This window comes from Silene latifolia, chromosome Y, assembly GCF_048544455.1.
Source record: "Silene latifolia isolate original U9 population chromosome Y, ASM4854445v1, whole genome shotgun sequence".
Lineage (NCBI taxonomy): Eukaryota > Viridiplantae > Streptophyta > Magnoliopsida > Caryophyllales > Caryophyllaceae > Silene > Silene latifolia.
The window spans coordinates 228,444,369-228,468,801 of record NC_133538.1 but is presented as its reverse complement, the minus strand read 5'-3'; the positions used below and the strand labels follow the sequence as shown (position 1 = coordinate 228,468,801).

The 24,433-nt window shown below is 38.1% G+C and overlaps 1 protein-coding gene across 1 annotated transcript; it reads right to left on the bottom strand.

The window, feature by feature from the left end:
• Positions 1–21,601: 21,601 nt before the first annotated feature.
• Positions 21,602–23,345, bottom strand: LOC141628576 (transcription factor MYB36-like). Its single transcript, XM_074441700.1, has 3 exons — positions 23,016–23,345; positions 22,646–22,775; positions 21,602–22,503 (listed from the first exon to the last, which is right to left on the bottom strand). The coding sequence occupies exons 1-3, from the start codon at positions 23,149–23,151 to the stop codon at positions 21,822–21,824; spliced, it is 948 nt and encodes a 315-aa protein (XP_074297801.1). The 5' UTR covers positions 23,152–23,345; the 3' UTR covers positions 21,602–21,821.
• Between the last annotated feature and the right edge of the window lie 1,088 nt (positions 23,346–24,433).

Below are 24,433 nucleotides of genomic sequence, written 5' to 3'. Positions count from 1 at the left end.
CCGGTGCATCAGACCCTACAAGTACCTTCCTGTCATGGAACTCTGAATCCAAAATGACCTCTCCTGTTTCCATCTATGTTTGTGCAATATATTCTTCCCTGACAGGGGACTTTAATTGCTATGCAAGGGACTTTCCTGACTTTGAAGGTTTCAAAGCCTGGGTGTAGCATTCCTGAGCCATCCTCTGTTCTCCCCTGATGGTGGTTATCCCACATTCTGTTGGAATTTTCACACATTGATGGTATGTTGATGGGATTGCTTTGAGATTGTGGATCCATGGTCTGCCCAGGATTACGTTATATGAGGATAGGCAATCCATTACTCCAAATCTTTCATATGAAGCCACGCCTTCCACATAGGTTGGCAGGCTGATTTCTCCCAGGGTGTTCTTTGTTTCTCCGCTGAATACAACCAGGACGCTGGATTTCTTGATGATCTTTCCTTCATCTATATTCATAGCTTTTAGGACGTCAAGCATCACCAGGTTGATTGAGCTGCCTCCGTCTATCAGGATTCTTGATACCTTAGCTGTGCCAATTTGCATGGTGATTACCAAGCTGTCATGGTGTAGATCTGATATCCTCTGCAGGTCCGAGTCATCAAAAGTAATAGCGGGCAATGACTTGGACTCGGAAGGGGTCAAGTCTAGACTCCTGGATATTCTTTTGGCGTAGCCGAGCCGCTTAGACCACAGAATCTCGATCCTCCATTTATGAACTTGACTTCATAGATGGGGGGAGGAGGAGGTGGATCTCTCAGCGTTCCCGAATCTCTTTTGTTTTGTCCTTCATCTTTGTTCTTTGGTCTTTGGATTAAGTCCTTCAGATAGCCTTTCTTTAGAAGATATGCCACTTGTTTCCTAAGTTGGATGCATTCTTCTGTAGTGTGCCCAATGTCCTGGTGGAAGTCACACCATCTCGTTGGATCTTTCCTGGGGTTGTCGGATTTCTTGGGCCATCTGACTATATCTCCCAGGCTTTCCAGGCGTTTGATTAATCTTGCAGTATTAATAGAGAAGTTATATTCAGGAATAGTTGGTAGGCTAGAAAGGTTACCTTTGTGTTCTTGTGCCATGTTGACTTCAGATCGTTCACGCCTGGAATAGGGTGCTGATCTGGGGTTGCCTCCTTTCTGGTAGAAGCTTTTCCTGTTAGTGTGTCCATAGCTTTGCTTTCCTCCGGACGAGTTTGTCCTGAAGTTGAGATCTTCCTCCAATCTGACATGCTCAAGGGCGATGGATTGAACAGTGGCAAAGGTTGGGCTTGCCTTCTTGGTCAAGTCTGCATAGATATCACTGTCAAGCAGGAGTCCTTGCCTGAAAGCTTCTACCGCTGTTTCTTCATCACACCTGGGAATGGCCACCTTCTCTTTGACAAATCTGGCCAGGAATTCTTTGAGAAATTCTTCAGGAAGTTGCTTTACCCTGAACAGGTTACTGGGTCTCTTGGCCATATCTCTGTTGCTTGCGAATTGTTGATTGAATGCATTGATCAATTCTGCAAAATTCTTGATACCTCCATTTGGGAGATTAATGAACCATTGAAATGCTGCTCCGGTCAGGGTTATACCAAAGCCTTTGCATATGCAGACCTACCTGAGTTCACTGGGTATTGAGGCAGCCAACATCTTCTTTTTGAATATAGCAACGTGATTTTGTGAATCAGAGGTTCCATCATAGGTTCTCATGGATGGGACGGTGAATTTCTTGGGGAGGTCGATCTTTGCAATTTCATCTGCAAAGGGCGAGTCAGCAAAGCTATCAATTTCCACTTCAGCCACAGGGTCTGGTACTCCGGGTATATTTTCTATTTTGTTGTGGAGTTTTTGGATTTCCTGAAGCATAGCCATCATTATTGCTGCTTCAGTTTTGTTTGTTTCATCATTGGAAATGGTTGGGGTACCGGATAATGTATCCTTCTCCGGGGTTCCAAAATTGGAGAAGTCAATGTTTTTGATAATGGATGAGAATGGGGTTCCTGGCTCGAATCTGGTCCTGGAGCCTGAGGCCTGATTTTCCAATTTTTTCCTCAGGCTTGACTCAGATTCCTTCAGCCTATTGACTTCTGCTTCTGCTTGGACTGCCTTCTCTTGAATTGCCTCTAATTCTTTGATTTTAGCCAAGGCAGCCGCTAATTGTTGTTCTGGGGTGAGTTCCACCATTTTTGTGTGTGAATATTAAACGAAAAAATGATAAAGGGAATTTTATTGGTTGAAGAACTAGATGCCCCACGGTGGGCGCCAATTGTTTTAGCAGGATTTTCCCTGAATAGGTCTGGCTTGATTAAAGAATAATTTGCGTATCTAGCTCTATAAGTTTGAAATATTGTAAATGAATAACAGGGAAAGATTAAGTATAAAGAATAATGTTTTTCTTATTTAGATAAGCTGGATACAAATTTGTTTAAGTAACTGTGTGCTCGTAAAATAATGAAAAATAAGTAGTGAAGTGGTTTAACACTGATGAATGATGAATCAAATTACAAATGCCCGATTACAATATTTATAGTTATACAAATATAAACGTTACATTGATCTTCAACGTCTTCCTCTTTTGTTGGAGCTGTTACCGGATTAATAGGGCACATTCCCTATTAGTTCGGTTGACTCGTTCTCCTTTGATTATTTCTTCAACTCATTCTCCTCTTGTATGTCCAGGTTCATTGGTGATATAGCTTCATGGTTAGACTTGGTCTTCCTTGAGAATAGGACATTAACATTCATCTTCATACAATCGTTTTGTTGCTCTTCAGCTTAATCCAGCCTGTTTAGGTGTACTGCCAGGCTATTCCGTGCTTACCTTCAGGCCTTTCTTCTGGGACTAAGTAGCCTATTCATCCTGTAATATTCTTCATCTGCCTGACAGTGGTTAGAACTGTCCGGTCTCCGTTTGCCCCAATCAGCCTTGTAAGGTCAGGCCAGGTTACAGTCAGACCAGGCTAAATTGGGCCTAACAATTATTATTATTATTATTATTATTATTATTATTATTATTATTATTATTATTATTATTATTATTATTATTATTATTATTATTATTATTACTATTATTATTATTATTATTATTATTATTATTATTATTATTATTATTATTATTATTATTATTATTATTGTTTTGGTAGGGATTTCACTGATCTAGGATATCCTGCCAGAGATTTATAAGTAGGGTGATCTAACTCAAACAACTCGCCTGACTAGTATTATTAAATGAAATAACAACTAATAAATAAAGACACAAAGATTTTATACGTGGAAAAACCTTGGGAATAAGGGAAAAAACCACGGGCACCAAGCGAGGAGTGATTGTTACTATGATTTTAGATAGCCTGACAGAGTATGGATATATCAGGCGTGACAGGCGAAATTATAATGCTTAAGAATACAAATGTGTAGGTGAGAATGAGAGTGTATCCAAAGATCCTTCTGATTTTGTCTTCTCTTCTATTTATACTTGATTTCTCCGTTTTTCTCTATGCCCTTTAGGGTTTCCTGGTAAATAGGGAATGTGCCCTATTTACCCGGAGGTGGTTGTCATCTCTTCAACCGTTGCCTTTGACTATCTTTCATATCTTTTCTTCTTGAATTAGTCTTCCTTGTTTGTAGGGGACATATGTTAATTGCCTGGTCTTTGCCTGTTGTGCCTGAGTTATTTTCCTCCTAGGTAGCTTTGGTTAATTATCGCCTGTCTTGTATCAACTCCTGCTTGGTGCCTATCCGTATTGAATAAATGCCTGGTTTCAGATGTCTTTTGCTTGGAAATTGTCTTTGGTTGTTGCCTGGCCTATGTCAGCTCAGGCTAGATAATTTTGGGCCCAAAAATTGCCCTTTATCTGCTTATTCCATTATTGGGTCTGGCCAGGAATAAGGAGATAAAAATTTGGGCCAGGCGAGTGATTTGTGCAAGGACTTTTTATCGGATTTAGAATTAGTGTTTGATTCAACTTCTTGTAAGAGTTACTTGCCATAAATAGGGTAGGTTCACAAAACCCTAGGAGAGTCATGATTGATCTTAACCACTTGCTTTCCTAGCCGTTATAGTTTTGCGGCTATAAATATCATGCTTTTGCCGTATATGCCTTCACATTCCAATCTCTAATTTTCTTCTTTCTCTTTCTAAAAATTCTCTCTTTGAAAAATTCATTTTCCAGAAAAAATAAGATATGGCTGGTGGCAGGAGAAGGACAGCAGCTTCCAAAGCTCCTGCTGAGGCTGAAGAAGTTCATGTTGAAGTTGAAATGGTTTCTGCCGAGGTTGAGAAGGTCCCTGATATCATCCCTGAGGATGATGTGGTGGAGGTTGTTGCTGCCCCAGAGATTCTGTCCATGTCTTATAAGGGGGTTGAATATTCTCCTATTAGGGCTTTGGCGGCTTCTTTTCATGAAGCCAATCAACTAAAACCAACTTTTGAGCATTATATAAAGGGCAGGGGCCTCATTCCTCATGGGGCTGAGGTTTGGATTCCTGAGAGCGGTCCGGTCAGGGCTAATTGGAGTAGCCCAGGTCGGTTCTGTATTTTTGAGTGGACGTTCAGGGGTGGCTGTCAGCTTCCCCTTTCTCCTTTCATGACTGAGGTGATTAGGTCTATCAGGGTTCCCCCATTTCAACTCATGCCAATGGTCTGGAAAATTGTCCATTCTGTTGAGCATTTGTGTTCTAAGCATAAGTTGGTTATTACCTTGGATGACTTCAAGAATGTCTATCACCTGAAGAGTCATTCTACTGGAAGGTTTAATTTTCGAGTCAGGTTGAAGATGGCTCACCTGATTACCAACTTTGATTCAAAGGATGATAAAGGATGGGCTCAAACCTATATGTTTATCAAGGCTGATTCAATTGCCCCTGACCTGGACTATCTCAATTACCCAGCTGTTGAAGGAGGTAACTTTCTTTCCTGCATTATTTTTTGGTTTGGTAATAATATGTTTTGGAGAGTTTACTTACTTTGCTTGTGCCTTCTTCTAGTAAATGATTGGGTGAATGATCCTGATGCCGAGAGGTCGGCTGACCGGATAGCAGCATTCATGGCACTGCCTGAAGAGGAAAGGGCATGGCCTGCCTGTCTGGGGAAAGCTTCCATGCCTCGTTTTAAGAAGGCCAAGTTGAGTACATATAAGCCAGTGAAGAGCACTAAGGTTCCAGGGGCGTCTTCGTTAGGGAGTGAGTTCTTTTGCTTTCTTTTGTCATTCTGTTTCTTGTATTGGACACATGCTTATATTGATGATTTAGAAACTCGTCGTGCAGCTACCAGGGCTTCTGCCAGGATTGCTAGCTTTGGTCTTTCTCTGGTGAAGGCAGGGGCCTCTCAAATTACAGGGGAGAGGTCAAAGAGTATTGAGGCTACGGGAAGTGATAGTGCTGTTCAAATTCAGGAACATATGCAGGGGGTTCAGTTGGCATCGCCTGAGAAGGTTGTGGATGAGAGTGACCGTCCTGAGAAGAGGAAGAGAGTGGATGAGTCTTCAGGAGGGGTTTATGAGGTCAGGGGGGTCAGGGCTCGTATGGATGAGGTCCAGTTCGCCAAGGAACAAATTCAGGCTCAGGCTTTTGTGGTTGATGACCCCTACTTCAAGTATCAGGCAGAGGATGCTTTTGCCTGTGCTTTGGCTGCTATGTACCGTTCGAGGGACTATGCTGCCAACCTGATTACCATGCTTCAGGAGGTATATATTCTTTGTTTTTGGCTTTTTTATTATGGATATTTGTGTGTGTTTTCTTTTTTGTGGCTTAGATAGGCATTTTTTCTTTGTTAGAATGTCAATGATATGCTGAGGAGCGCCTGTCATCTGGAATCAGTCCCTGCCCTAAAAATACCCCCGGATCTGGGAGGTACAATCTTGAAAAAAGATGCTGAAAAGTTTAAGGCTGAGTTGGAGGTGTCTAAGGCTGAGAATCATTCTTTAAAGGAGGATAATGAGGCAGGGAAGGCTCGGTTGGTGGTGGAATCTTCTAAGCTGAAATCTACTCAGGATGCTCTGAAAGCTCTTCAGGCCAAGTTTGATATTTCCGAGGAGGAATTGAAGGCTGAAAAGCAGGCTATGCAAGAGCAGTTGAAGGTGAATGAAGAATTGGCTGTAGAGAGGGATGAGGTTCAGGCCAGGTACAAAGATGTTGCACTGTATTTCTTTGGCAAGGGTCGTGTGGATGCCATGAAGGAGCCTGTTGAAGTCAGGCCTTTTTGGAATCCTGATCAGGAGTTGGCTGATCGCAATACCACTTATCCTGAGCTTTGTAAATTACATGCTGACGAGGAAGTGGATTCTCCACCATCCAAAGGAAAGAATAGTGATGCTGAAGGGGAGGGAGATGAAGAAGAGGAGGCTGCTGATGAGGGAATTGGCTCTGCTACTGCTTCCAAGGCGGGCTAGTTTGTTTTTTTATTTATTTTGTGGAATTTTGTGTTGTTTTGGCCTATTCAGGGGGGGATGTTCCCTAAGCAAACAGTTTAGAACTTGTTTTTGTTGGTTTTTTGGTAAACAGTTGTTCTTCATGCCTGGGAAGGGTATATTCCTGGGTAGGTATTAATATATATATCTTTTCTTCTCTTGATTTTCTTGCTGTGCTGGACCAAATTTGTGCCTGTACATTCATGTAGCATTTTTCTGTTAGAGTAATGCCTGTCAGGAGGGCTTATGGCCCTCACTCCTGTGTTTATGAGGAATGGTGGCTCTGTTTGCCTGTCAGGACGGCTTTAAAACGAGGTTGGTTGCCGGTCAGGAGGGCTTATGGCTCTCAGCCTGTCAGGAGGGCTTATTTTGACAAGTACTCTGGTCTATTCCACCATTGTATTTGCCTTTTTATGTACTGAGCTCAGTTTAGTTTTTAGGGCAGGCAGGCAGGTGCCAAATTAGAGCATTTTAGAAATGCTATTCAGGTTGGGTGGAGTGGCCCTCAATCCTGAACATTTGTTTAAGCCTAAAATGTAGCATATAACAAGTGAAAATAAGGTGTAAAACAAGTTTTCAGGATTGGAATAAAGTTTTAGATAAAGCTAAGGATAACAGGCAAGCAGTTTAGCACATAGCAGGAAGTTCTATTGACATGTATATAGGGTAGGTAGTTTTACCTGCTTAAATATGAAATAGTTTTAAGTGGGAAATGTTCCAGGATCTGGGGATCATTTCTCCTTCCAAAGTTTGTAGCCTGTAAGCTCCTTATCCTACTATTGAATCAATTAGATACGGTCCTTCCCATGCAGGGGCCAGTTTGCCTGCGTTTTTTTTTTCTGGTGTTGGGGAAGACTTTCCTTAGGACTAGGTCTCCCTCTTTGAATACTCTGATGTTGACATTTTTGTTGTAACTTCTGGCTACTGCCTGTTGGTAGGCGGCTATCCTGACTTTGGCTGCATCCCTTAGTTCTTTTGTTAGGAGAAGGTTATCCTACAATAGGGGCATGTTCTCTTCTATGGTGTTCAAGCTGCTTCTGGTAGTTGGCACATGAATTTCTGCTGGTATTACTGCTTCACAGCCATAGACCAGGGAATATGGTGTCTGGCCTGTGGCTGTTTTGGGTGTGGTCCTGTAAGCCCATAGGACTAAGGGGAGCTCTTCTGCCCATCTTCCTTTTCTCCTTTTCAGTTTTTTCTTCAGACAGCTGATTACTACTTTGTTGCTTGATTTTGCCTGGCCGTTGGCTTTTGGGTAGCCTGGTGTAGATGTAACTAGGTTGATATTCCACTGTGCACAGAAGTTTGCTGTTATTTTTCCCACAAATTGTGTACCATTGTCACAGACTATTTCTGAAGGTATTCCATATCTGCATATGATATTTATTTGATGAATGATATGACATCTTTTTCTTTGACTTGCCTGTAAGAGTCCGCCTCTATCCATTTGGAAAAGTAGTCAGTCATTGCTAGCATGAAGACTTTTTGTCCAGGTGCCTGAGGCAGCTTGCCTACTATGTCCATGCCCCATTTCATGAATGGCCGGGGAGCTGAGATGGAATGTAGTAGCTCTGATGGTTGGTGGATATAAGGGGAGTGGATTTGGCAGGCTTCACATTTTGAGCTATATGCTATGCAGTCAGCTCTCAGGGTTGGCAAGAAATAGCCTGTCCTGAGAATTTTGCTTGCCAAGCTTCTTCCACCTTTATGATTTCCACAGTATCTATCATGTATGTCTTCTATGACCTGGCTGGCTTCATTTGGTTCCAGGCAACGTAAGTAAGGTCCAGCCTGAGACTTTTTAAACAAGGTATTATTTATAATGGTATAAGTGGAGGCTTTGATTTTCAGGGCCCTTACTTCGTTTTTATTTGTAGGGAGTATTCGCTGTAAGAACCAATCATAGTAGGGTTTAGTCCAGGAGGTTGTGTCTTCCTGGATATGATATATTTGTTCAGGCCTTTCTATGGTTGGTTCCAACACGTGGACGATGGGTATTTTGTCAAACACAGCAGGGCTGAAGTTTGATCCTAGGCTGGCTAGGGCATCTGCCTGGGTATTTAAATCCCTTGGTATTTGGTTAATGTCAAAGGTTTTGAATTTTTTGCAAAGGTTTTTGACATATTCCAAATAGAGCATCATCTTTGAATCTTTTGCAGCATATACTCCTTTGACTTGGTTGGAAATTAAGAGAGAGTCAGTTTTTACCTTGAGGTTTGCTACACCGAGTTCTATACATAACTTTAGTCCAGCAATCAGGGCTTCATATTCAGCTTCATTATTTGTGGCTTTGAATTCACCTTGTGACCGTGATTCTGAGCCTAGCGTAGCCGTGGACCACCGTTACTCCGCCTGCCCAATCTATGACCGTCGACAACCATAATAGGGTGGTTGTTTGGGGCGTTTATCGTGGGGGCTGCGGGTTGTGCCGTGTTATTAAACACGGGTTTTAACCCTTTGTTTAGACCCGTCTGACCTGGGTTTTGGGTTGGTTGGTCAAGGGTGGTTGGGTCGACCCTCGTGGTGGTGCCAGGTGGTTAAAGGCGAGACCTTGGTGGTTGTGGTGGCCAGAAAATGTGAAACAAGGGATTGTTGGTGTTTTGTTTGAAACCGTCTTAAGACGGCTGTCGTGGCCGTCGTGATTGCATCGATGAAGTCTGAACACCACTGGAACCGCCGTGAGTTAGTGGTGGCTATGGTGGTGTCTAGTGGAGGTGTGGGTCCTGGTGTTGGGCGTGGTTGTGGGTTTAATACACGGTGTATGTTGTTGTTGTTGTTGTTGGGTTGTTCGTTGTTGTTGCTGCTAGGGCGTGGTGTTGGCGGTTCTTAGTGGTGGTGTCGGGGGTGTTTGGTGGATGGTTGTGTAATGGAAAATAAACTATAAAATTGTTTATCACTTTACCACGTGATTTTCCAGTTGCCTCCTTTAGTCCTATTAAAGAGATCTTTGAAAAGGAGTAAAAGGAAGGCCAACTTACGCACGGCCGACCCCACCCATTTTGAAAAAAAAAAAATTTAATAATATAATTAAAATATTTACCCTTCTCACAAGTCACAACCTTCATATCAAGAAGGGAAAAGGGTAAAAACAACTTTCCAAATACCCAAGAGCAAACACATTTCCCACTATTAAAAACATATGTATTTAACCTCTTCCCCGTATATTTATTCCTTTAGTTCATCTTTTTTGTTATGCTTTATGTCTTCATCATCACTTCTTTCATTAATGACTGTTATATCATTTTATTATTCTCCCATCTCTTTATCTCTCCATGGCTAGAGTTCTCTTGGCTTACCGATTTAAGTCGCGAACTCCAGAGATCTGGGGTCAGGAACGAACCCAGTTCTGGTTCAGGCGAACTGGTTCATCGTTTGCACCACCGAACTCCGAACTAGGTAACATTTCCGGCCCCACTCCCTCGCACTCTGTCCTCCTTCACTGCCCATGTTGTCTTTTCTCACTACCATTCCCTCCACCATCAATATGTCCATATGGGCCTTAACCACCACCACCACCACTCCCTCTCTAAATAACAACCATTAACACCTCCTTGCATCACCACCATCACGCACCACCTGAGGCCCAGGCCCTCCTCGCACCATCCCACCTTGTACCACTACACCTTGCACAACCACGCCCTCCTTGCAGCACCAGAACCTCCTAGCACCACCACCGTGAATATCCTTTGCCCTCTCATTTTGGTTTCTCCCGCACCTTGCGCTCATCCCAGATTTAATATGTTGAAGTGGACGATGGCACACATCTCGTTTTTCGACCTTGCACAATCACATCTCGCCCTTCCTTCCTCCGGTTTGACCATGCAACTCCCTCCCTCTCTCGGGAAGTGCATGACCTTAGACCCATATCTGAAAATTGGTAGGATAACAAAGGAAGGTTCATGTAGGGAGGTGGTAAATTGTTAATGGTGTTACCTACAGTTTGGGTGGTAGCGACGTTGCCGAAGTTTTTGGGGGTGGGGGAGGAAGAATTGAGGGTTAGGTAGGAAGAGGGTGCTTTGGAGGAAGGGGTAAATTTCAAGATGGTGGGTTGGGTGTTTCTAGTTCTGGAGGAGCACGTTCTGAGGTGACGTTAGGCAAGGGAGGGAATATAGTTGGTTTTTGGCTGGTTTAGTGGTGGTCTTGATGGTTAGGGCTTGATTGGTAGTAATTCCTTATCGTTGCACTTGTTTCGTTGTTTTAGTGACTCCCGCATGTTAAACTTTAACTAGTAATAAATTTTTTTAAAAATTTCATAATTTCCGCTTAAATTTATTAGTTATATTTTCCGCTTTATCGCGGGGTGTCACATGCAATACGACTAGTTTCCGATTCGCCAATTCCGGATTGCAGGAGTGATATGGCCCTAGAGTTCTTCTCTGCCTTTTTATAATCATCAGATGTGTAGTCCTTGGGTGCTTTTACACTAGACAAACCATTAGCATTGGTGGTAGTGATAGCGAGGGGACCATTTTCGATGATTACCCAACATTCATAATCTATTCCTTGTATGAAATGCATCATACGATTTTTCCACCAGCCATAGTCCGTGCCATCAAAGACAGGACATTTAAAAAAATGAGTGTAGAGATAGAGAGAGAAAAAGCCTAAAAAATAGTTTCCTGGATAACATAAACCCTAAAAATCGTTAAACCCTATCATCGAAAAATCCAAAAAAAATGTCGATTAACTGTATGGATCCACAACAATTCCCTCCTCTAAACTCTACCCCGAAGGTTGCTGATGTTCCTACTACTTCAACGGCGGTCCTAGGCGGCCCTGGGAGTGAAGATATTGGGAAAACGATTAATATTAATACGGTGGTTGGAATTGCCCCGTATGACTTGGAAGCTTTGGTCCCTGAGAATCAAACGGTGATTGATACCGTTCCTGAGACAACGACTGAGTGGGTTGTTCAAGGCCGTAGCAAGGGGAAGGAACGACTGGGTGCCATAGCTGAAGAGCCACTATTAAGCCTCACCGAGGAGGATGTCAAGGAGGAACTTGAGTTTTGGAAGACTGCTGTCTATGGTTTTGTTCTGGGTGCAAATCCACCTGTTGATGTGGTGGAGGGTTTCCTCAGGCGACTATGGGCGAAATTTCCGATTGTGAGTCTCCTTCTACCCGAATGGTGTGTTTTTGGTGAGGTTCAAGACATTCTTTGCAAGGGACCTGGTTCTTGACAGGTCACTTCCTCTTTGACAACAAGCCCCTCATTGTTCGTCCGTGGAGTGAGGATGTCTTCTTTGGAGAAGTCCGAAGTGAAGGATGTGCCGTTTGGGTAAGACCGCATAACCTCCCTCCGAAATTTTGGGGTAAGAGTTTGCCTAAACTTGCTGGTTTATTGGGTACCTTTGTTAGAAGTGATGCTGCTACGACTGATAAGACTAGATTGGGATTTGCTAGGGTAATGATTGATGTTAAATTTGGTGCCCCTATCCCTGAGTCTATCAAATTATTGGATGAAGATGGATGTCTTGTTCAGATTAAGGTTGAGTTTGAATGGAAACCTTTGCTCTGTTTGAAGTGTAAAGGAATAGGACATGAGTCTGAAAAGTGTAAGAAACCAAAGGACAATGGAGCTCAGAAAGTGGCACCACAGCAGAAAGGGAAACAACAGTGGAGACCTAAATGAAGGCTAAGCCATCGCAGCTCCCCTCGTGGTTATAACAACCACCCCTCCTATTGTTGCTAATGTATCTGCTCCAGAGACTGTTGTCAGGACTCCTGTTGAGAAGCCTAATCAGTTTCAAGTGTCATGGGGTAGAGATGGGAAATACCACATGGACAATACCCCTGCTAGGAATATCATTAGGCTTAGCAGCAGGAAATTTGGAGGTGGAAGGAGTTCTATCAAATTTGGGCAGACACACATTTATGGAATCTCTTTATAATGCTACCCCTAAAGTTGGAGTAGGTACAAATGGTAGTGCATTACCTCCTCAGGGGGGTAATGTATAATTGGGGATTTTGGAACATTAGGGGGTTGAATAGCCTATCTAAACAAAATAATATTAAATGGTTTATGCATCAAAGATCGGATAGGTTTATTTGGCCTCCTTGAGACAAAGGTAAAGCCTTTGTCTCAAAATCGTGTAAGGAATAATTTGTGTAGTCAGTGGTGCATCTCTACTAATACTCATCTACACAAAGGGGGCAGAATTTGGATTTTGTGGAAGCCTCATATGTTTAATGTTCAATTCCTTGAGTATAACCCACAGTTCATTCATATGAGTATTCGATTTGGGACTGGTTATAGTTTTTGGTTAACTATGGTTTATGCATATAATGGGACTCAGGAGAGAAAGGAACTGTGGGACAAAGTTGTGTATGTTTAAAAGAAGCATTCACGGAGCATGGGTCATCTGTGGTGACTTTAACATAGTCTTTGGTGCCTCGCCGAGAGATTGGGGGCAATAGTTCGTGGAGGAAATGGAAGACTTTAAGGCTGTGTTGATGAATGTGAGGTAGCTGATAGCCCTGCTAGTGGGTCTTTCTTTACTTGGTGTAATAAACTTGATCCAGCTACTAGGGTTTATAGTAGACTTGATAGAGTTTTGGTCAATCAACAATGGCTTGCTGATCACCCCTCTGTCTATGCTCATTTCTATTGTGAGGGCATCTTTGATCATTCCCCTTGTGTCTTGCAAGCCTTTGATGACAAAGATAAGAAAAGAAGAAGTTTTAAATATTACAATATGTGGAGTCAAGCTGAGAATTTTAAGCTTTGTGTTCAGGCTAATTGGAAAGGTAATTGGTTTGGCACAAAGATGTATATTTTGACTAGACAACTCAAGAATTTGAAGTGCCATCTTACGAAGTTTGAATAAGGAGAATTTTGCTGATATTGAAAACAATTTCTATAGAGCTCAAATGCATCTGGAGGATATCCAGGATAGGCTAAGGAGAGATCCTCATAACTTTCGACTTATTGAGATGGAGAGAGATGCATCTAATAGTGTGAGATTTCTGCTCGCTAGCCATGATTTTTTAGTGCAGAAATCTAAGGTTACCTGGATGGAGAAAGGAGATAGCAATACCAAGTATTTCCATCAAGTAATCAAGTGTAGGCAGGCCAGGAACAAAGTTTTGAATATCACTAATACTCAGGGGGTTTTGTGTGAGGACACTAGCAAGATTCGTGGTGCTTTCTGCGATTCTACACTTCCCTTTTGGGTACTTGTTGAGACTAGGCAAGTGTGTCGGTGTGGTGCAGAGGGGGAAGCTTTGTACTGAGGATCATCATAACATACTTCTTTCCCCTGTCACGATTTGAGATCAAAAAGGTTATATTTTCTATTCCTAGCCATAAGGTCTTTGGGCTCGATGGCTATTCTAGTGCCTTTTTTAAAGATTCATGGGACATTGTGGGGAGGGATGTTTGTGATGCCATTAAGGATTTCTTTCATGAAGGGAAACTGTTAAAACAAATTAACCATACTTTAGTAACCCTCATCCCCAAATGTGATTTGCCTCATAGTGTTACTCAGTTTAGACCAATTTCATCTTTGTAATGTGATCTATAAGTGTATTTCTAAGTCGATCCGCAATAGGCTTTTTCTTGTACTACCTGACCTTATTAGTGAAAACCAAAGTGGATTTATTCAAGGGAGGAGTATTGTTGAAAACATCTTAATTTGTCAAGATATAGTCAGGTGTTATAATAGAAGAGCTGCTTCACCTAGATTTATGCTTAAAGTGGACTTACTGTAAAGCCTATGATTCGTAAGTTGGGCTTTTCTTGAACAGATGTTGCACAGTTTGGAATTCCCTACTCATATGATTCACCTGATTATGGAGTGTGTGTCTACTGCTACTTATTCCTTGGTCTTAAATGGAGATACTTTTGGGCATTTCAAAGGGGCAAAGGGATTGAGGCAAGGAGACCCCCTTTCTCCTTTGTTATTTACTGTGGCCATGGAGTATTTTAGCAGAATTATGGCCTTCACAACTGATACTATGCCTTTCAAATTTCATCCAATGTGTGGGAAACTGAGGTTATCACATCTTATGTTTGCTGACGACCTTCTTCTTTTTAGTAAGGGTGATATTGCCTCTATTATGGTCTTATTGAGATCTTTCAGTACTTTCTCTCAAGCATCAGGGTTGCAGATGAATGCTACTAAAACTAATGCTTATTTCCAAGGGGTCTCTAAAGATATCAAAGCTGATGTGTTGCAAGTCTCTGGATTTATTGAGGGTAAGTTACCTTTCAGATATTTGGGAATACCAATTACCTGTGGGAAATTGTCTAAACAGGACTGTCAAATACTTGTTGAAAAGATTATCACCAAGATTAGAGGATTTGGGACCAAAAAGCTCTCTTATTCTGGAAGATTGGTGTTAGTAAACTCAGTCCTTACTGCTCTATATAATTACTGGATCAATATCTTCCATATTCCTAAAGGAGTGTTGAACAAGATTAATTCTATTTGTAGACACTATCTTTGGGATGGGAGTGTTGATTATATCAGGGTTGATCCTGTGGGCTGGGATAAAGTGTGTTCTCCTAAGGAAGAAGGTGGACTAGGCATTAGGGATAGCCTGTCCTGGAATATTGCAGCAATAGGGAAACTTGTTTGGTGGATATATACTTGTCCTGATAGATTGTGGGTCAAATGGGTTCACCAAGTGTACTTAAAAGGAGCTGATTGGAATGACTATATCCCCACTGGAGATGTTAGCTGGAAGGTCATTTGCAGAACAAAAACTAAACTTGCTCATGGATACACAAACCATCGGTGGACTCGGATCCTAAAGGATACTCAATCGCCAGGCTATGAATCGCTAAGAGAAAGATTTCGATAACAGTGGTATGGCATAAGGCTGTGGAATAGTGGTGTATTCCCAAACACCAGTTCATTGGCTGGTTGATAGCTCGTGAACGCCTTCAATCAAGGATAAATTGATGTCATTAGGCATTGTGTCTACGATGCAAATTGTCTGTATGTGGGGAAAGAGGAGAGTCATCTTCATTTGTTTCTCCAGTGTAGATATAGTCGAGAGGATCCTTATCGAAATGGCTGGAATCGCCATGTTTCGTGGCCTAGTTCCAATCGATCAACTGGATTGGAGTGTGGCGAGGATCTGCTCTTCAGAGGAATGTTATCATGTGTATTGTCTTGGCTGCCTTCTATCATATCTGGATGCAAAGGAACAAAGTGCGGGTTGATGCTTGTTTGTTGAGACCTGAGTATGTTATACAACAGATTAAAAAGGAGGTGAAGATGAAGTTGGCTACTAAATCAATTCAGGGCCTGACTATCAATGATGTATCTTGGTTGAATTTAGTTAGCTTGTCATTGTAAAACCCTTTTATGGGGTTTAGAATTGGTGATGTGGTAAAAACTGGAATAGCTTGTAATAGCTCGTTTGTGCTTAATGAAATTCTTACATTTCATCAAAAAAAAAAAAAGACAGGACATTTGACAGATTTGGAATTCATTGAAAAAGAAAAGATAAACAAATAAATTCAAAGGGATCAAACTCTTTGCGGTAAAGAAATCAAGAGAACGAGGCTCTTATACCAATTGTTGAGTTTATCGATCCAGTACTTAAGAGGGGAGGGGGTGAATTAAGTACCCTTTAAAAAAAATTAAACTTTAAAGTGAAAGGATAGTTCTCGTTCGATACTGAAGCAGTACACAGGCGAATTGAAGAGTTTCGGTGACAGTTCAAACAATAAGAATTGTGTTGTACTGTTCTGTTCGTATGCGTGAAACAAGATCAATAAGAATGAACGAGAAATAAAACAAATAAAGAGAAAACGCACGAGACACAAGATTTTTAACGTGGTTCGACCTACTCACCCTCTCTCTTATTAATATTTTCTTTATAACCAAACCCGATTACAAAGAAAACCCCCACGATCAACCCCGATCGTGTGACTCGAGTACAACCCCGTAACCCAATAAATACTCTCTCACAAAAGTGAAAAAAAAAATACAACTCTTATTGTCTCCTTATATGATTTACAAATTAGAACAATGGAGAATAATGATAAACTTTAGAGATATAAAACTGAGCACTCGGAGATTAATTAAAAGGCACGACTCAAACAAACAATTGCAAATCTCTTTAAAGAATAAACTTTTTCAAACTTGCTTTGCAAAGGACTTACGTGAACAAGTATGCTGTTATGAAACTCCCTTTTTTGTTTGAATAAATCTTTTAATTTCTGAGACTTTGATATATATAGATATAAGTTGTTTTGAAAAGATCTCACAAGATAAAAATATTTATCTGCTAAAATAATTCTTTAGAAATAAAATCATATTTTTTCCATAACAACTTTGACCAAACTTTGAAGAAGATATCTCTTTTATATTAATCAAAATACTTTCTAGAATTAAGAAAGATAATATCACTAAATAATCTCGTTCAAAGATATAGGATGTAAAACATATTTTCAGAAATCATTAAAAGATTTTATACGCCGTGCCTGTTTAAGAAAACCAAACTGAGCTGAACAGTCTCTGAGACTATTCAGTGCAGCTGCTATCAGTAACTCAGAACTCTTACACCTTTACAAAGAGCTAGACTCAAGACTCGACTTGATCCAAGGCTTCAATCAATTTTCAAGCATGAGTTCATCCTTGCATACCTGCCATTCATAATTTCCTCACAAATATAAGGTAAGATCGAACAAAAAGATAAATGACTTGTTATCATCAACATACAAAGTGCAACACAATGTAAACAAAAAGTATTAATTGGGATAAAAACGGATAGTCGCACAAACATACATATACCAAGGAATATATAATAGCAATAGAATATAAATCAATCAATACATATATATAAAGCAGAAATTTTTCGAGCGATATTAGAGAGTCCAACTTTTTAAGAATTCCTAATGAGTGTAGATCTAGCTTTTTCCTCTTAATAATTTATTAGAAAATTCTCTTAATCAAAGTAGATCTAATAATTTATGACAAAGTAATCCTAATAATATAACGTATCAAATGTGTATGTTTAGATTACCAATAATATTCACATAAGATTAAAAAAATTGAGCTACCATTTAAAAATATTAAATAAGTCTCATATCGATTTTGTCAAATGAGCCAAAAAATTAAATACAAATGAACAGCCAGTCTTAATGGTAGATAGTCAAAAACAAATTTATTGTTTAGAGATCTAACAAAAATCCTCCAAACAGTTTACATATATAATTGAGATATCTGTTATTTTGCGTACCACCATTCAACATTTACATTGTCGTATGCTTACAAAATGGAATATATTGGTAGATGTTGTAAGTTAATCTAGTTTGTGAATCTTATAAAAGTCAGTCTCAGTTATCACGTATTCATTTTAAGGAATTAAACCACATTTTTCGGAATGACATTTTAAATTGACTAAAATCGGTGGTGCGTACAACAATAAAAATAGGTAACTGTATAATATAATTAACGTAAACCAAAAAGAGTAACTTTTATGTTAAATGGACTGATGATCCATCAATAATAAACTAAATCAACCCAATAGTTTTGTGTGTTCTGATTTTCAACATAGTTAGTCCTTTTTTTTATAACCTTAATAGCATTCTACTAGCAAACCATGACAATGTAAATTAAACCAACGTTTGCAATCTATTATTCAACAAATTCTTAGAACATTCAATATGCATATTGTAAAAGATGATCCTAATGGAAGCCTCATACATTCTATGTAATAGAATCACATATATTTTTGTACTGTTGTTTAGAGACTACTAATTTTATTGAAACTCAGTATGGATTTGATTTTACGATAAGTATATAGACCAAAACACTCTTAATTGTAGATAGTCAAGGTAAACTTATGCTATAAGAGATATAATATTTTCTCTATACACACTAAATATAGATAATTATAATACATGTTGCTTTACGTAACACCATTTAGTTTTACGTAGTTGTTATAGGTTAAAATAATTTGTAAAACTCATAAAGGTCTGTCTCAATGATTAAGGGCGGTTCATTTGGTAAGCTGCACTATGTTTAAGGAGATAACGTTTTGTATTTAATTAAAAACCAGTGATGCCTATAACAATAATCCCCTATTTACTAAATGGATAGGTGAACTCAAAAAATTTCCCTCCAAAAAGCATCTTTTTAAATAAGGAAGTTATTGATAATTTAATTATATTCTTTAATAAATGTAATTAATGACTAAAAAATATAATTTTATTATATAATTATTTTCATTAAAGTTAATCTTTTATTCAAATTATATAATTTTTACTAAACACTAAACTATAATATTTTATTTAAAGTTTAAATAATATAAAATTTTAAACTATTAAATCTTTTATTAATGCTATTATTTGATAATGACTTGACTCATACTATTCATACTAGGTATTAAAAAAAATAAAAATCGTTTTGATTACTTTTATAACTAAAAATAATTGAGAGAATTTATAAATTGGAATCACTTGCTTTGTGGTATAAAAAATACTTTTTAAAAAAAATACATTTCAACACATTACTCAATTCACAGTTCAATTAAAAAATACATTTAAGCACATTACAAAATACAATAACGAGAAAAATGAACAATTAATGAAATATCACTATGAATAAATCAGTGTAAATATATATACAAATTGTGAGAACTATATATAATATACTATTATATCACCATTTTTTTTTCAAACTGGTTTCAAATTCATATCAAATCCATAATAGTAGTTAAAATTGTATTGAACTGCCAAATATACAAAATTATGCGGTTAGATCAATTTTTACTTTCTAAATTCCAATTCTCCTATGTGTTTTTATTCACTTAACTATTTACCGCGGTTTGCATTCGGCTGGTTATTACTTTGCCATGTATTGATTGTATATTTAAAAGTGCAATAGTTTTTACGGTAGCTTTCAAATGTGCTTTTTTTTTGGGAAAATTTCCATTTTGTTCCCTGAGGTTTGGCTTAATTCCACTTTAGTGCCATGAGGTTTGCATAATTCCACTTTATTGTCCTAAGGTTTCGACTTCTTCCACTTTGTTAACCGGAGTTTTGAATAAAATTTCATTTTGGTGGCCTAAAATATTTAATAGTCAACTTTTATCTTAAGTAATTATATTTTCAGTAAAATGAAGTGCAAAATTGGATATTAAACTACATATAAAATAGTAATATTGCAAAAAATGCCAGATTTGTTATGTTCAAAATATTTTTTTAGTATCCCTCCATTATCTTTTATCTTCTCATTTCAATAAAATTCTCTCACATATATTAGAGAAGTGGTCGAGGAGATAAAAGATGATGGAGGGAGTATGAAATATTAAGAATGTTATGTATAGGTCACTTAAGTGTGAAGTAGACCTCAAGGCACCATAGTGGAATTATGCAAACCTCAGGGCACTAAAGTGAAATTAGGCTAAACCTTAGGGCACCAAAGTGGAAATAATCATTTTTTTTTTTTGTTAATGGTTAACTATGGGGTATCCCATAAGAGTTTAGTTGAATATAAAGTACTCCTTACTATAATAAATTAGGTCAAACTTAAGAGTTTGAACTTAAGATAAAAAACCTAATTGCATATATATTGGTTAAGAAGTGAAACGATTGTACGTATATATTTAGTAATTTGAAGCAATTTTTTTCAAATTGAAACTCTTTCTGAAAATTTGTTCATTTTGTTATTATAAATAAAAAGTAGAATAACAATGTAAGATAATGAGACTTGATTTTGTGAGTAGATAATAATTCAAATAAACATAAATGAATTATAGTAATTTTAATAGAATTAATATAAACATAATCGACTTTAAGAGTAGTATCATAATATCATACTCCCTCGAATTCACACAAACCCCCTGATTTGTTTTTTACAGGTCAAACTTTGAAAAATTTGACCGTTAATTCACTGAAAAATATATCTCACATCTAAAAAAATAAATTTCGTATTATATACTCCCTCATATTCTATATTTTCTTCCCTATTTCCTTATTCGGTTATTCAATGACATGTGGGGTAGTGTGTTTTGTGTGGTCCAAATTCACTTTGTTATTTCTTGTGTAAAAATGAAATGTGAAGAAAATATAGAATAGGAGGGAGTATTTTACATGAAGTTCATAGGGAACAACCAGTCTTAATGGTTAATAGTCAAAAACAAATTTTGATTGTTTAGAGATCTAACAAAAATCCTCCAAACAGGCTGCAAATATAATTTAGAAACAAGTTGTTTTTCGTACCACCATTCAACATTTACACGGTCGTATGATTACAAAATTGAATATTCGTAAATGTTGTAAGTTAATCTAATTTGTGAATCTTATAAATTCGGCCTCAGTTATCATGTGTTCATTTTATGGAATTAAACCACATTTTTGGGAATGGCGTTTTAAATTAACTAAATCGGTGGTGCATACAACTATAAAAATATAGTTAATTACATTATACAACTGTGTCTTCGGATTCTATACAACTGATATAATTAATACCAAAAGGAGTAGCTTTATTTTAAGTTAAAGGGACTGGTGATCCATCAATAATCAACCCAAAAGTTTTTTGTGTTCCGATTTTCAAGATTGTTGGACTTTTTTTTTTATTAACTTAATTGACTTCTACTATCAAAGCATGACAATGTAAACCAATGTTTGCAATTTGTTGTTCAACAAATTCTTAGAATATTCAATATACATATTGTTAAAGATGATCCTAATGGGAGGCTCATGCATTCTATGTAACAGAATCACATATATTTTTGTACTATTGTTTAGAGACTACTAATTTCATTGGAATTTAGTATGGATTTGATTTTACGAGAAGGTATATAAAGAGCAAAACACTCTCTTAATAATTGTAGATAATCGAGGAAAACTTTTGCTATATGAGATCTAACATTGCTCTAAACACAGTAAACATAGATAATTATGATACTTGTTGCTTTATGTAAAACCATTTAGTTTTAGGTAGACTTATAGGTTAAAATAATTTGCAAAATTCATAAAGGTCTGTCTGAGTTATTAAAGGCGATTCATTTGGTGAGCTATACTATATTTATGGAGATAATGTTTTGTATTTAATTAAAATCAGTGATACATATAACAATAATGGAAAAACTAATTACATACTCTTACCATGTTACTCCATGTTTTACAACTGAATTAATAACTACTAAATTACAAAACTCATATGCAAAAGTATTAATAGTTCATTGATCAACTATACCAGCCATGAACTTTTGTTTATCAATGATTTAAACATAATTGAACTTTTTTTTTATCAACTATAGAATATATTTATACAGATCACCCTAATGAGAGCCTTGTGCATCGCATGGGCTTTTCAACTAGTTTACTTAATATAAGCTTAAGAACCATGAAAAATCCCTGAAATTCCTGCAACAAGTCCCATGGGTACAAATTTACACCATAATCATATTATTATTATTATAATACTATTATTAATACACTACCCTAATAACCCTCACCATTATTAAGCAACTCTTCTACATAGCCTGCATTGCACCATTTTGGTATGCATCCAAGTCCGACACTTGTGGATCGCCCCAACTCCCACTTCCGCTAGAATTAGCCGTCGTAGTGGTATTAGTAGTATTGTTGTTACCAAGATCAATGCTCGAATAGCTTTGATCCCCTCCACTGTTATCAAACCTTAGAAGATTGTGGAAGTAGGCTTCCACGTCCACTGGGAAGTTTCCAGAAGCATCTAAATCATTACCCTCAAACCCAGTGCCGGTCCACTGTGTTGAATTCAAACCGGGTTGTGACACGTCCATGTGAACCGGGTCTTGATTAGGAAACTGATGATGGTGGTAATTGTTGGTCATCATTCTTGGGTCATCGTAGAATTGCCCTCCGATTTTCATCAATAGTCTTGTAAGCGGATCATCCGGGTTATTGTTCGGGTGAACCATGGGCATGGATAGTTGAGTCAGGCCGGCCCAATATGGCAATTGGCTATGCTGGTTCAAAGTTTGATTAACCATAAACATATCATGATTATTGTTGTGACTTTCCCTATGTATCTCTTGGTCTAGTATGCCGGACCGGTTCGCTGCTTGCTCTTTCCTTTGTTTTGCCATCAACTTCTTTTTCAGCCTTGTGTTCCAATAATTCTTAATATCGTTGTCGGTTCGTCCTGGTAGTTGTGCTGCTATTATAGACCACCTAATCAAATTCACACGTATATGTGTTAGTAGACGTATACTCCATATTATCTAAAGTGAACGAAGCTATCAAATTACTTTATTGAGAAATAAAGCAAACACATGAAATGGGTGTTCAAAAACAAAACAAAAATAATAATTACCGGCCTCCTATATTGATATAGAGGTTGCAGATGATGTTTTCTTCCTCTGCTGTGAACCCTCCATGCCTAATATCAGGTCGGAGGTAATTCAGCCATCGAAGACGACAACTTTTCCCACATCTCTTAAGGCCTAATTAACCAAACAAATATTGTAGAAATACCAACGTTAGTAATAACCTTTTTTTTTAAAATAAGGTATAGATGTAGGAATATACTCTCTCCGTTCCAATTATTTGTTAATACTACTTCCACAGAGTATAAAAAAGGGAATTAAATGATTGTGACGGGGAGAATATGAGATAATTGATTGATTTTTTTTTTTTTTTTTGGTTAATACTACGTTTTATTGATTATTTCAATAGCTACCGACCTATTTTCAGTGGTAACGCGATCCAGTTACCACCGGTGCCATTTTGCTCGATATACGATTTGAGCTTAGCATCTTCTTCAGGAGACCAAGGGCCTTTCTTGACATTAGCTTTGTCACAACAAGGAGCCCTTCCCATATTGGTTTATATTATCTTAGCAAATGATATGATCAATTTTTAAGATGTACTACTATATTTGTTCAATTTGATGTGTGTTTTATTGGTTGTGGATTTGATTGATATGTGATAAAATGGTAAGTGGAAATATGTGTGAAGGTGTATATATAAATGGCAAGTAAGAGCTGGAGAAAGACGGACATAGAACAAGTCATTGGTTTTGAAAAAAAAAAAAAAAGTTGGAAAAAAAGGACAAAAGTAATTATGAATATTTAAATGAGAAATGTTGAAAGGCCAGGAGAGTAGGTTTTTCTTCTTGCCATTCCTAGTCTAGAATCTAATAGTATCGTTTTTAATGTTTTTTATATTTTGCATTCTCTTTTCCCTACCACATTGTTGGTACTAATTTAATACAAGTATGGTCATTTTTGTTTAATTAGTGAGCCAATCTAAAGAGGATAGATAAAACTTCTCTCCAAAAATCACAGAAAATAGAATGAGATCTGAAATTCATTTTCTTATCTCATTCCCTAGAGCTCTTTTTCCTTTTTTTTTCTTCATCATTCATATTCATCATCTCCCTTCTTTTTTTTATGACGGAGTAGATGAGTAAGTTTCTAGTCTCTTATCAAGTATTTTAATGGAAAAATTTTCAGCCTTTTTTTCTTGATTTTCTCCTTCTTAAGACTAGACTTTAATTTGCTCTTCATTTTAGCCTAGGAAAGCTTTTTTCAGTCGTACGTCAAAGTTAAAGAAGGTTTAAATCAAGAATTTAATAGCAATATTTCAACAGTTAACTTTAAAATTGAACAAATCATTGTTGAATTCTTCATGTTAGAACTGTGGAGTATTGTTTGGGCCAAAATTCACTATTTGGCCTAAGCTACGTGGCATGAGACGAGTGGGTAATTAATTAAGCAAATGGACCCATGTCATACATAAGGGAGTCGGGCCCATGGACCGAAGGAAGAGAAATACGGATGGAAGACCAAATACTGCTATTTGGGTCAATTTATCCATATCGGGCCAACATAGGATTAGGTCCATCAGAGCCGATTTGGTAAATTGGGCCAAGGAGACCAACGGCCAAGGGAGGCCCGCGTATTGAAGATCATCAGGGAGATTTCAGGGAGAATAGAACGTGAGACATCGTTTATGGAAAGAAGCATGGTAGGACCACGATTACTTGCCATACAAGGAGTAGGACAAGGCTAGGGTTTATCCACTATAAATACAAGGAAGCAAGGAAGAGAAGGGATCCATATTCATTGACACCACAACAAACTCCGCCGTCATAACTCCT